Source organism: Lachnellula hyalina, assembly GCF_007821495.1.
Source record: "Lachnellula hyalina strain CBS 185.66 chromosome Unknown contig00114, whole genome shotgun sequence".
Lineage (NCBI taxonomy): Eukaryota > Fungi > Ascomycota > Leotiomycetes > Helotiales > Lachnaceae > Lachnellula > Lachnellula hyalina.
Window position 1 is genome coordinate 47,740 of NW_022157228.1, and position 13,083 is coordinate 60,822.

At 49.5% G+C, this 13,083-nt stretch overlaps 5 protein-coding genes across 5 annotated transcripts; 3 read left to right on the plus strand and 2 right to left on the minus strand.

Moving 5' to 3' along the window:
- Positions 1-3,409: 3,409 nt before the first annotated feature.
- Positions 3,410-3,766, plus strand: LHYA1_G007493 (uncharacterized protein; the record flags this gene model as incomplete). Its single annotated transcript, XM_031152422.1, has 2 exons — positions 3,410-3,630; positions 3,670-3,766. The coding sequence occupies 2 exons, from the start codon at positions 3,410-3,412 to the stop codon at positions 3,764-3,766; spliced, it is 318 nt and encodes a 105-aa protein (XP_031003661.1).
- A 215-nt stretch (positions 3,767-3,981) lies between these two features.
- On the plus strand, positions 3,982-5,181 carry LHYA1_G007494 (putative RNA-binding protein; the record flags this gene model as incomplete). Its single annotated transcript, XM_031152423.1, has 4 exons — positions 3,982-4,085; positions 4,139-4,336; positions 4,357-5,131; positions 5,167-5,181. The coding sequence occupies 4 exons, from the start codon at positions 3,982-3,984 to the stop codon at positions 5,179-5,181; spliced, it is 1,092 nt and encodes a 363-aa protein (XP_031003668.1).
- Positions 5,182-6,842: 1,661 nt separating this feature from the next.
- LHYA1_G007495 (Uncharacterized protein) lies at positions 6,843-8,611 on the minus strand (the record flags this gene model as incomplete). The annotated part of the gene is made up of 3 exons (XM_031152424.1): positions 6,843-7,532; positions 7,604-8,481; positions 8,536-8,611. The coding sequence occupies 3 exons, from the start codon at positions 8,609-8,611 to the stop codon at positions 6,843-6,845; spliced, it is 1,644 nt and encodes a 547-aa protein (XP_031003669.1).
- A 499-nt stretch (positions 8,612-9,110) lies between these two features.
- NSP1 (Nucleoporin) lies at positions 9,111-11,188 on the plus strand (the record flags this gene model as incomplete). Its single annotated transcript, XM_031152425.1, is given in 3 exon segments — positions 9,111-9,356; positions 9,374-10,948; positions 11,000-11,188. The coding sequence occupies 3 exon segments, from the start codon at positions 9,111-9,113 to the stop codon at positions 11,186-11,188; spliced, it is 2,010 nt and encodes a 669-aa protein (XP_031003666.1).
- Positions 11,189-11,723: 535 nt separating this feature from the next.
- INH1 (ATPase inhibitor, mitochondrial) lies at positions 11,724-12,263 on the minus strand (the record flags this gene model as incomplete). Its single annotated transcript, XM_031152426.1, has 3 exons — positions 11,724-11,763; positions 11,920-12,051; positions 12,151-12,263. 3 exons carry the CDS (start codon positions 12,261-12,263, stop codon positions 11,724-11,726), a joined length of 285 nt encoding a protein of 94 aa, XP_031003667.1.
- Positions 12,264-13,083: the final 820 nt, after the last annotated feature.

The window sequence follows — 13,083 nt, forward strand, 5'->3', positions numbered from 1 at the left end:
TCACGTACATTTTTATGCAGAATCGAACATGGGATAAACAAACGCAGGCGCAGGCGCAGGCTCAGCGAATAGAAATGGCCACGACGCCTAATTCATCATATTCCGCGCTCATATATCTGCCTAGGAGTAGGGAACCCATCCCTTAAGCTTACAGCACAAGCAAGCCCCGGCACTGCACTGCACTGTAATGCATATGGAAATGATAATATTTACGGTATGGTACTGTAACCTGCCATCCATCATCCATCTGCTGCTGTACGGTACGGTATGGTACCTGCAAGTCAAGTAACCCAACCCGCGAATCTGCAGCCTGCATTTGCATGTCGATGTGCTTGGTACAACGGTTGGAGGTCCACCACTACCTATACTGTAGGTAGGTCAGTACCTCAGCTCATAGGTACTCGTAATTATTATTCAGTACAGACAGGACAGGTCTATTCATCCCACCAGTCCAGTCCAGTGCCTCTTCTACCCACTAAAAGACAAGGCCCTCCGTCAACCTAAAAAGTAAGAGTCTCCGGTAGCTCATTCCTTACCTAAACTCTCACGTCCCCTCCTTTATTATTACCTTAGTTTTCTCTGCCTCTCTGCAGGCCCACCACTAAGCTTGCGTCCTGCCTGCCTGCCTTACCTACCCTACCCATTCTCGCCTTGCACTTGCGCTTGCTTGCCCTACCTTTCGACCTAACGTACCGATCGGTCGTAGTAGCAGCAGCAAGCAAACACCTCCCCTCCCTTTCCTCTTTCCATCCTCCCCATCCCACCATCATCATCATCCTCGCACCTATCGAATCCCTTCTTCCAGTCCATCCGTTTGCGTCAATTGTTTCCTGTCGATAACTCGGTCCTTCGTGTCCTTTCGTATCGCCGGTGTTTTCCAATTCTCTGCTTTCCCATCGGAATCAAGGTTTTTTCAGCACCTGTTAACCTGGTCAACCTGTAAGTAAGTAGTAGTAGATCTTTGCAAGATCCTGCGCCTAACTGGACCACACGCGATGGAGGCTCAACCACCGCGCAACAACCCCTCAACCACTATATACCTCTCTTGCACGCCTGCTGTTGCGCCTTGCTGGCTCCGCCGTCGACTGTCGTTCCTACCTGGAAGCTTGCATGTCCGGGACAATTGTACTGTTGCCTCTGGCGCATTCCATTTGATCCGGGTCACTGTCTTCGGGTGCATGACAGCTTGATGCGCGTTTGCTACGAGCTCGGCGCAAAGCATTCATACAGGACCCAGTGGTCTATCTATACTTCACTATACGCCGGCGCTGCGAACTCGTTTCATCCGAAAGACAATTGACTAATTTTTGGCTCTGCTGGCAGATTCGGTCTTATCCCCAGCGATCCATTCAGCGAAAATCACCGTCTTTCACGCCGTCACTCCTCCGATTTTTGCGGCGCAAGCGTTCTCATAAAATAATAGTCGAATCGGGTTTGCTGCAGGCTTGCTTTTCAACTTCTTTCCGCCGAACGCAACGACCTCTAGGAACGTCGATCTAAATATCTTCTTCAAGCCGCTATTGGAATCTGTGAGGTAAGCTAGACCTCCCCTTCTCTCCCCTCAATTTGGGTTGGCAGCCCCCCTCAAGCGCGACTCGGAAAGATCCGGAACTGGAGGAATATACATCTTTCCGGCATATTCGATACTCGGACCCAAAAAGCGTCATCGATATTTGGAAAATCGGATTGATGGAGCAAAGTCTTTCAAAACGAAGTCGCAGTGCGATATTGTTTGAGAATATGCGAACAGAATCAGTGTGTGAACACGTCCAGCTGTTTTAGCATCGAAGAGCGCCCTCTGCTATTTCCCAAATGGTGCCTGTTTAAAGAGATATTGCCTCAAAAGGCCGTGGCAAGAGCAGGCTAAGAAGCCTATCGCCGCTCAGTGGTACGGGTTTAGCAATCGAGGCAGCACAGTGGAAATCTGAGTGTATCAGGACCACTGTTCCTAGGTTCTCTTGCTACTCTGGCCAGTGCGCTGCAAGTGCGTTTACTGCAATAGAGCTTCGAAACACCTGACTGCTATTCTATTGATGCTTGCTGTGTGCAAGAAGTAAACCACACCAGCCTTTGCATTCATTTTTTCGATTTTCATTTTGCGCGCTGTATGACTCCGAAGCGCAGATTGTGGACTCCCGGAGCTTGTAATGAAGCGTACAACTCTTGCCTGTCTATATCCCTATCGATGAGTGCCAGAGGTGCGTTTAGACGAACCTTACTTAGACGGCGCACTCCGTCTGGCATTTGCACCTTTTTCAAGCTTGCAAATTTTCAACCTGCAGCGCTTGTTTGTTTATCCGCAGGCGCTCGCTCGTTCTCCCGTGTCCGTCTATCTTTCTAGGGCAACGACGAGATGGCCTGTATTGATTTCGAGCTTAGAGAAACACTGCCCAATGAATTAGTGCGGGGTACTTGATTTGTAGAGTTGCGGGGTTCTGCTTTTATCTACCTTGTCTGGTGGCGCGTTGTATTATTCCTTTGCGTTTCAAACACACCCCTGCGCATCTGTGAATTGAATCAGCAGCGAACACTTAATCGAGCATAAGTCCTTTTAAGACTGTTTCACGGTGTTGGTCGTATTTTCCGGTATCTGTCTTTGGTTGTTGCATTGTCTTTGAATTAGTTGATTGCCCCTTTGCGTTCGTTGCGTTTTGATTGTCGTTGCGCGTGGCCGAAATAGCTTGAAAAGCTCAGTCAGAGGCATCCAGACGTGCTTTGAAAATTTTGCAGGTTGAATTCGCGTACTTTTGCTTGTTGCGAAGATATTTTATCAACGAGCGTGTTTGCGGTACTATTTTCATTCCTTCAAGCAATTCATCACTGTCTAATTCTACAAGTCTATTCAAGCGGAGGAAGCATCTTTATAGCAAGAGATTACCATCCAGTTTTGATTATACAGATTAGACTTCCAGTGTTAGTTTCCTCTTTGCATCACACCTAGTAAGGTAGTTGAGACCGGCCCTGGGCTGTTATTGCTGTACTATCTCCTGCGCTATTTTGCACCGCCCACCGTGGAGCAAACAGCGGCGACATCTTGGACCTGTACAACGATTACAGCGACGCATGGATGTAGTTGTATCGCTGAACAGCCAGCCTCTCAACCTGTTCCCCCACGCATTCCGGTTCTCTGGTGTCCTCGAGGGTCACTCCTTCCGCTTTTGGACAACATCAACCGTTTGGGGGCCTGCCAACACTTACTTTATTTCTCACCCGAGACTGATGACTCGAAACTGACTAATTGAATTCGTAGATCCCGCCCATCAACTTAACCTCGCTTTCGATCTACATTCTCCGACCTCCCACCTTCACAAAGTTCCTTCACGCACCACTACTGACACCGTTCACAACCAACGACCTCTTGTAACATTCATACTGTTCCGGCCTTCTCTTCTCTGAGTCTTCAAACAGAATGGCGTTCCAGTACGATCCAAACCAGCAGGGCCAGTTTCCCCAGGAAAACAACGGCCAGGCCATGCAACAACAGGGCCCACCACCTCCTCAAGGCCTCCCCCAACAAGCGCAGCAGCCCCTCCAGCAACAGCCCGGGCAAGACGGCAGCTCTCCAGCTCCTTTCGCTCAACAAGGCGGCGTTGATGGTTCTGGTGAAGCTGATGCAAAGACAACTCTCTGGTACGTTACTTGTTGATATTTCCACATGATACATACTAGCATCATGAACTTCACTTATCCCGCATCGCTTCTACTCTGCTATTTTCTTATGGTGCCATTTTCCATCTGTGGAATTCGCCGTTGCTGTGGGGAGTAACCGTGCAGCGCCCACGACGTCATTACCCGCGTCCATGGGCCTTCTCTCGCTCCCACGTTTCATTTTGTGTGAACCTATTCACCTCACGTTCCTCGGTCGGAGTTTGAGCCTCTCGACTGTAACGTCGGCAAGACATGGCCTTAACCCATTGCTTCTCTCTATCTCACTAGATACACCCATCACCGCAATGCAGCTGCTGACTATCATTATACAGGATGGGCGAGCTTGAGCCTTGGATTGATGAGAATTTCATCCGCTCTGTCTGGTTTGGCATGGGCGAATCGGTGAACGTCAAGATGATCCGAGATAAGTTCTCAGGGTAAGCCGATCTACATGAACGAGATCTCTTGTGCCACGACTAATATCCGATAGCAACGCTGGATATTGTTTTATTGATTTCGCATCCCCAGCTGCTGCTGCAAAGGCGTTGTCGCTTAATGGATCCATGATCCCCAACACTTCTCGTCCCTTCAAGCTCAACTGGGCCTCCGGCGGTGGACTCGCCGACAGACGGTCAGAATCCCGGTTTATATTCCACAACTCTTTGACATGCTATCGCATCTTTGTAACGTATGCTGACTGTTGTTTAGTGATGACCGCGGCCCAGAATACTCGATTTTCGTTGGTGATCTTGGCCCCGAAGTCAACGAATATGTCTTGGTCTCCCTGTTCCAAGCCAGGTTCCCTTCTTGCAAGTCCGCGAAAATCATGACCGACCCCATCTCGGGAATGTCCCGTGGTTATGGATTCGTTCGTTTTGCCGACGAGCAAGATCAGCAAAGAGCCCTGACTGAGATGCAAGGTGTTTACTGCGGCAACCGCCCCATGAGAATTTCTACAGCGACACCAAAGAACAAGTCTGGCGGTGCTGGTCCAGCTGGGATGCCAATCCAAGGCGGTATGGGTGGAGGTGGTGGTGGTGGTGGTGGTGCCATGGGCGGTGCCCCTGGCATGTACTCTATGGGTGCCCCTCCTCCATTGGGTTACTATGGCGCCCCGCAGCCAATGAATCAGTTCACAGACCCCAACAATACCACTGTCTTCGTTGGAGGACTTTCAGGATACGTTACCGAAGATGAGCTCCGCTCCTTCTTCCAAGGCTTTGGGGAAATTACGTACGTCAAGATCCCACCTGGAAAAGGGTGTGGATTTGTGCAGTTCGTTCAACGCCATGCTGCAGAAATGGCCATCAACCAGATGCAGGGTTATCCAATTGGAAACTCTCGTGTCCGTCTTTCCTGGGGTCGCTCTCAGAACAATTCAGGGCCAGCCGGCACCCCGTATCGCCCTGCTCCTCCACCACCTCAGTACCAATCCATGGGCATGCCTCCTCAGCACGCGTATGGGAATTTCCAACCGTTGCAGGTATGTAACTTCTAATCCATCATCTCATTATTCAGACTCTGACACCTTGACAGTAAAACATATTCATACATGTCCCGCGTCTGGAGTTTGTTCTAGCGATCATGGCGTTCTCTGCACTTGAATTTGCCCTTTTATACGGCTTTACTTCTTCGCGTCCACTGCCTGGATAGCTATTTCTCCTCTTAGCGTTACTGCAAAAGTATCGATCGGATGGGTGGGGATTTTGCATTTTCCACGATGCCCATGTACAAAAGTGCATTAGATGTCTCTTCATGCGTCCACGAGGATCTATCACGCGCTGCTTTATTTCGTTTTACCTTACAACACATTATCTGTACGCTCTGAGCCACCTGTTATATAGCTTTGCATTCTTCTTCCCTGATACAGTTCCCACGATCTGAGAGGGGCTGCTTTGTGAGCTTCTGCCACATGCATGGTTTATAGAGCTCGTTGCTTTCGAGCATGCAAATGCCTTTCCTTATTACAATTCGTCAACGTTGTTTTACACCTCTTCCCCCAAAAGCCAACATCAAAAGTTTAGACTCTTTGCAATACACACGTCACATCATGGTCGGACCAGAAATGGAACATAGCAAAGACTCTCCACTTGTGCGAGGTTTTTGCAACTCATGTATCTTCGCTTTTTTTCTTTTCCCAGTGCGTTGTTTTGAAAAGGAACCTGCTCGATCATGCGGGCTTAGCTACTAGTCATCAATGGATTTTTCGCAGATTATACCTTGCTTGCATTCATTCGTGCTGTACTTGCTTGACTCATGTAGTTTGATCCCTTGTGTATGCTTAAATACCTTTGGGGCGCTTCTGGATTCAAAGGAATTGCTTTTACTGCTGCGGAATATCGGTCTGGGTGTTTCAGGCAGAGGGGAATGAATCTATGAGGAAAAGCAAATATATGAGCGACGTAACTCGGGGGGATGGATATACCAGACATGACGGATCGATCTATTTGAAGAATGATGTGTGCGAAAACCATTTAGGGTTCAAAGTTGTGTATATAGTTTAAAAGGGGATGGGATGGGAGGGAGACTTCGATTGATATCTGCGCGAAGTATTTAACGTTCCTTATTATAAATGAATACTAAAATAAAATATTTTAACTATGCATAAATTGTCTTAAAATAATCTCCCTCGAGGAGTAAGATCTTAATAGTTATGAACAGGATATATATGCTTTTAATCGCTGTACTGGATTTGAAACTTGAATATAGATGATACCTTAGGTAGGTAGAATGATTGAATTGACAGATGGGGTTTTGTTTACTTTAAAGTAAGGGGATTTAGATGTTGAACTTGGCTTGGTTTGGCTTGGCATTGGGTGAATTATTCTGTAAGATCAGCTTGCTTGCTTTTAGTTCGACGAGGACTATACGTATTGTTCGAGACGTGTATGAGTTTCTTGTATGCAATAAGTTCGATACTGCAATTCAGCTCCACTCCCTCGTGTCTGGTATACTAGATTTGTAGTTTCTCCTGTACTTGCTGACGCGGCTAATATTTCGAGAGCGATTCATAGTTACGAAAGCTCGATCAAGGCTCTCTTTCTTTCTTTCTTCAACTGTCTGTCTCATCAATCATACTCACATCACAATCTCGGCATATAACGTTCACAGCCAGATCGAATCTTGCAAGCAGCATTGATTGAGTGACCCGAAGGTCCAATATGTATCTTCATTCAGTTATGAATTAACATTACTTATTTCCTGGTCTTCCTAGCATGCTTGACTAGATTCTCAATCACGCCTTCAAAAGCCTCCCGATCCCCCAGCTTCTCATCAGTCCTCTTGGTCCAATACTCGAGCACCTCGTTCGCGGTGCCCTGCATGGCCTCCAACCTCGCAACATGCTCCTTCAGCTCGTTCATCGTCAGCCCGTTCAGCGCCTCGTCTGTGATGGCGCATAATTGGCGTGCGGAGACTAAGTCGAGGGAGGGGGCGGGGGGAGGTCCTTTGCGACGCCGCGAGTCGGAGCGTTTGGTTTGGTCTTGGGAGTCGAGGGATGTGGAAGAGGAATTTTCTTGCTTGAGGCGCGAGACGGAGCGCGAGTCGCTGGAGGTGCGGGGTTGGAGGTTTATAGAGGGGAGGATGAGTTTTTTCTGTTTCGAGGCGGGGAGGATCTCGTCGAGGTCTACGGGGACGCCGAGGGAGACGAGGAAGAGACGGCGGATGCGCGAGCGGATCCAGTTTGGGGGTTGGAGGGGCGGAGGGGCGACCAGTTGGGACCAGAGGGAGGCGGAGCGGGGGGTGGGGAAGATGGGGTTTTCGGCGATGAGAGGTGGGAGGATGGAGGTGTCTATTGTGTCGGGGGGAAAGAGGGTGTTTAGGTAGGGTTCTGTTGCTGTGTGGATTTCGGAAGGGGTTGAGAGGGAGGCGAAATCTAGTACTGGCTGGGAGGTTGTTAGAATGGTCACTTTGCAGCGGAATAGATAGGGCTGTAATTGTATAGATTGCTACTTACAAATAAAGGCGGGGATGGAAAAGACTGTTGCGGAGGGGAAGTAGCTGTTGGTTCTTGAAACCCTTCATCAAAGTCCCCAAACTCAGCATCGTCCTCCCCTTCCTCGAAATCATCAAAATCATCGCCAAACTCTCCGTCTGAACCATCTTCCTCCTCATTGTAGTCATCGCTAGCTGAAGCCTTCTTCAACGCTATAGATGACTTCCGCCGCGTGTGGCTTATGGGTTGGGATCTAGCACCAGGCAACGTTGGCGACCCTGATCTGGTCAATGGTTCTGAAATGCAACGCGAGGGGTTGTTCCTACCTGGTGCGTCTCCTACCTCCTCCACAATATCTGGTTCAGCATCCCCTTTTCTCAAATCAAAGGCTTTGGTCCCTGGCACTTCTCCATGGCTGGGTGTAGAATCTACCTTCTCGACCTTTGTAACGGGGATCGGCTGATCCCCTGGAGTGCTGCTTGCCCTCGACCGACCACTTGCTGAACGACTATGCGACCCAGTTCTCACTACCACATCTGGCACTGCATCTGCAGCACGTTTATCGTGTGCCAGTGTCCCTGGGACCTCTCCATGACTGGGAGCTTCTGGGTTAACCTTCTCAACAACTGTAATTGGAATGGGCTGTCCTCCGGGCGTAGAAGGTCGAGTAGTGGTAGCAGATCTCGACCTAGACACAATTCCGTCGGGAATGACTTCTATCTCATCAGGCGCGGCATCCTGCACCCTCTTGTCATAAGCATCTGTCCCTGGAACTTCTCCATGGCTAGGCTCGCCGTCGACTTTCTCGACTCTGGTCAATGGCACGGGGGAAATGTTGCCAGATGTTGTCTTGAGATCAGACTGGGCGTCTGAAAAATGGTCGTCGTCGTCGGAAGATTCTGAAGGCATTCAGTCAGCACGGGAATGTCCTAGGATGAAGGGTAAATCGTTACCAAGGTCGTGTGCACCTGGATCCTCCATACTCTTCCTTGGCGGCGGTTCCAAATTCGCATGCTCGTCTTGTGGCATAGTTATTGATCGTAAATGGTGACTGAAGAGCGAGATGTGATATTTTAGCGGGCGATTTGTCTGGAATTAATAGAAGCTGTATTTCAGGAGGTGTTGTTTTGTTTGAAGACAGGAGTCCAGACCAGGGTCTTTGATATCGGTTGCCAGGGCTGTGTATTGAAAAAGCGGCAGCGACTTTCAGTGTTCCCCACCGAGTGGCAACTGCCACATGGGCGCCGCTTTTTTATGTCAACCGCGAGGATGGTTTTCCCAGACGCGCCTGCGCCTAAAGCTACAAAGCTACACCTTGAACAAAAAGATTGCAATTCACACGCATGCGCCCGAACAACGTCTTTGAATTCTGAAGCTGAGGTTGTGATCGCAGAAGCTGATTCCCAATCCAACTTATTGAGTTGGTCTGTTAAATCGTATTTATCCTCTTCGCCCTTTTTCAGGATAAGCTCTAACCTTCTCTTTAGGAGAACGCCCCGTCAACAATCTTCCTCCAGCGACCGCAAACATGTCGGGATTCACGTTCGGCAGTGGCTCTTCCACCCCTAATACGGGAGCATCCAATTCTGGCATAACTACATCTACTGGACTCTTCGGCAATCTGTCAACATCGAAGCCTCCAGCGTTTGGAAATACAACTACGACGGGAGCTCCATCTATCTTCGGAGGGGGGCAAACGCAGGATCAAACGCAGGCTCTGGATCGACAACGCCTTCTCTTTTTGGAGGTAGCGTTGGCAACCCTCCAGCTGGCGGTAATATGTTCTCCAAGACGCCCGCGAGTAGTGGTGGAGCAAGCGGAGGCCTCTTCTCGCAGCCAGCAGGCGGCTCAAGTTCATTGACTAGTAATCTCTTTGGTCAGAATAATTCTAGTCCTGGGAACACCTCGAACCCATTTGGTGGAGCAACAACATCTGCTCCAGCAGGTTCAACCACCCCAGCAGCTTCCAAGCAATTCGGTGGCTTCATGAGCTCTACCACTCCAGCTGGTCCACCTCCGTCAAATAGCCAAGCCCCTTCATCCAGCGTGTTTGGGGGTGCTATTGGGCAGTCTTCATCTTCATTATTTGGAGGAGGCTCAAAGCCTACCCAAAACCTTCCAGCCCCAAGTTCAGGACTCTTTGGCTCCAACGGTGGAGCGCCCAAGCCCAGTGGCGGTGGTATGTTTGCGAACCTCAATAATCCAACCTCCAATAATCCAGCCAGCTCTGGCCAGCCAAATCCTTCCACGACCGCAGCTGCAACTCCAACCCCATCGTTTTCGTTCGGCGGGGCCAGCACTCCTTCAGCGAGCACCCCAAGCACTCAATCCTCTACAACAGCCCCAGGTACGACTACCTCAAGTCTGTTTGGTAACCCTACTTCTACTCCTGCTACTGGGGGACTGTTCAGTCTTGGTGCGCCCAAAAATACTGCCCCGAGCACCTCAACAGCTGCCCCTACTGCACCAGCGTCGAGTAGTCTCTTTGGCAATTTAGGAAACCCTCCTGCAAGCACCAGTTCTACATCCGCCCCAACGACTACAGCACCAGCTCCAACAGGAGGCCTATTTGGAGGCGCAAGCCAGTCAGCGACGACATCCACAGCATCTACGACAGCTCCTGCTACAGGCGGCTTATTTGGATCGGCTGCAGCATCTACGACAGCTCCTGCTACTGGTGGCTTATTTGGATCGGCTGCAGCATCTACTACAGCTCCTGCTACTGGTGGCTTATTTGGATCGGCTGCAGCATCTACTACAGCTCCTGCTACAGGCGGCTTGGGAGCTGGAGGATCCGGTGGCCCAGTGAACCCCCCAGGTGCGGGAGCAAGCACGAGTGGACCGCAACAACCCGGTGGAGGACCTGCTCTCGGTGCTTCTACAGCTGGCCCTGCTTCTCAGTTATCACGTCTCAAGAACAAGACTATGGATGAGATCATTACACGATGGGCCTCTGACTTGTCGAAGTATCAAAAAGACTTCCAAGATCAAGCAGCCAAAGTTGCCGCTTGGGATAGATTACTTGTAGACAACGGAGATAAAATCCAGAAGTTATACCAAAAGACATTTGAGGCTGAGCGAGAGACTTCAGAGGTTGAACGCCAACTTTCTAACGTAGAGAGCCAGCAAGATGAGCTAGCTTCATGGCTGGACAAATACGAGTCAGAGGTTGATGAGATGTTCGCGAGACAAGTAGGTCCAGGCGATGCTCTACAAGGACCCGATCAAGAGCGAGAACGCACCTACAAGCTTGCGGAGAAGTTGACGGATCGTTTGGAGGATATGGGCAAGAATCTTACAAGTATGATTGAGGCTATTAATGAAGCTTCTTCATCTTTGAGCAAGAGTAATAAAGCTGATGATCCGGTATGTTATCCCTCCTTTAGATTCCAAGTGCATAATTGCTAATGTAAATAGTTGTCACATATTGTGAGAGTCCTAAACGACCACCTGACCCAATTGCAATGGATTGATCAGAATGCTACACTACTCCAAGCAAAGGTCGCAGAGGCTCAGAAGCTGGGTCAGAGTGTTGGGTCGAATGGATATGGTGGGCTAGAGAATGATGCTGCGGAGTCTTTCTACCGGTCGTACGCAAGGAGATGAGCGAGCTGCGGTATACATGAATGGATGGTATTTGAGGGTTGGCGTTTAGCAATGGCGGGATGGAGCATCTGGCCTTTGAAACGGGCGAGTGATATCTGAAATGCGGAATAAAATGCATGAGGGCAAGGGTAGATGAAATCACATTTGTACTTGTAGAATAGCGAAAACAAAACGAACAGATGGACGAAGCAAAGTAGTGTCGTACAACGGTATCTGACGACTGCATGACGTACGCAAGTGTAGAGTTTAACTCCATGTGTTCATTCCTTGTATACAGCTCAACTCAATTCAACGGTTCATATCCTTCCACCTCCACCCCCACCCCCCCTCTCCTTCCCCCTTCACATTCTCGTAATGAAATCGGCATACGAAATTCAGCTATAGGCACAGCGACACACTGTTCAGCATTGCACGAAGCAAATGACAGAATGTAGAAGTCGAGACCACAAACGAAATACCCCAATCCATCCACTTGCTTGTTTGCCTCCACTCCACTTCACACTCCCCCGGGATATCCGAAATGGGATATGAATACTTACTTTTGCTCGCCGCCCGAGGACTTTGAGATCTCATTGCTGGAGGGGGGTTGGTGTTAGCCTGTGCGTTTTGCTTTCTTGGGGTGATGGAGGGGAAGGAAGTAAATGGAGTGTGATGCGTGTAAAGAAAGGTAGCGGATGATATGGGAGGGAAGGTATGGGATGGATTGGATCGGAGGCAAGGTGATGGCTTACATGTGTTCTTCGAGCTTCTTCAAGTGGTCGTGCTGCTCTGCGATCTTCTTGCGGAGCTCGAGGAGCTTCTCCTTCTCGCGCATGCGGATGGCGTAGTCTTCGTTTGCCTTTTCGCGTTTGGTGAAGGCGTCACTGTTTTGGGTATTTCGTTAGCTTGCTTGCTTGCTAGTTTGGCTGTTCGCTTGAATGGGATCAAGGGAGAGGGGGAGGAGCATAGGGAGGGATAAGTACCCTTGTGCTGTGGATCTGGGAGCTCCAGTGTCGCCGCCGGCCATGGCTGAAGATGTAGTTGAGAAGCTTCGGACTGCAGGACGAACTGCCCTTGTGAGGGTTTGACGGTACATTGCGATGGATTTGGAAGAGGAATTGGTGAGAGAGTATATGATGATTTTATACTGCCTGGTACTGAGGGGTTCCGTGGCTTGGGCTTGGAATTGGTTTGTTTGGTTTGGTTTGGATGGAGGGTTGTGGTTGGTGACCCGAAGGTGATGGTTCTGCCGATGGAGACCGGCAAGCTTCGATGGTCAGACGTGATTGGCTGGCAGAAAGTTGGAAAAGCTTCCCAGGCTGGCTTCTGATGATCAGGCCACCGTAGGATATCAGGTGATCTCTATCATACACCGATTTGGAGATTGGCATTGCAAAGTCTATGTTTAGTATTAGAGAAGGGTTTGATGTTTGCTCTACTTAGATAGCGCTTTAAAAGACTTTCTGCTCTGAATTGTCTTAGATTGGTTAGTATTGATGATTTCTGAGCCCCTCCTTGAACCCCTCCAAACATGTGACCTTCAGCAACCGCCCCCGTGTTCCGTAACTCCAAGTAAGCCAAGACGGATCTCTCATCATTGGTACCATTGGTTACCATGCATTTGCTACAGTCTCCAAGACAAGAGGCTCTGCATAATGCAGGCTTATTCGAAACTCACGATATCGCTTCAACAAGAGGTTCACGGTTGGTCGGGAGCATAACATAGCATAGCCACAATGCCCACAAGGACTGCCTTAGATCTCCAAAGACGTTTCATAAAACTGACTGCGAGCCCAGGTGGCCACTTCAAGAGATTAAACTGGGACCAGACACGGCAGTAATCGAGGCCTGGGCTGGATCCCATTGCGCTCAGATGGTGGTATTATCATACCATCGCTACTGTAGAATCTTGAGGG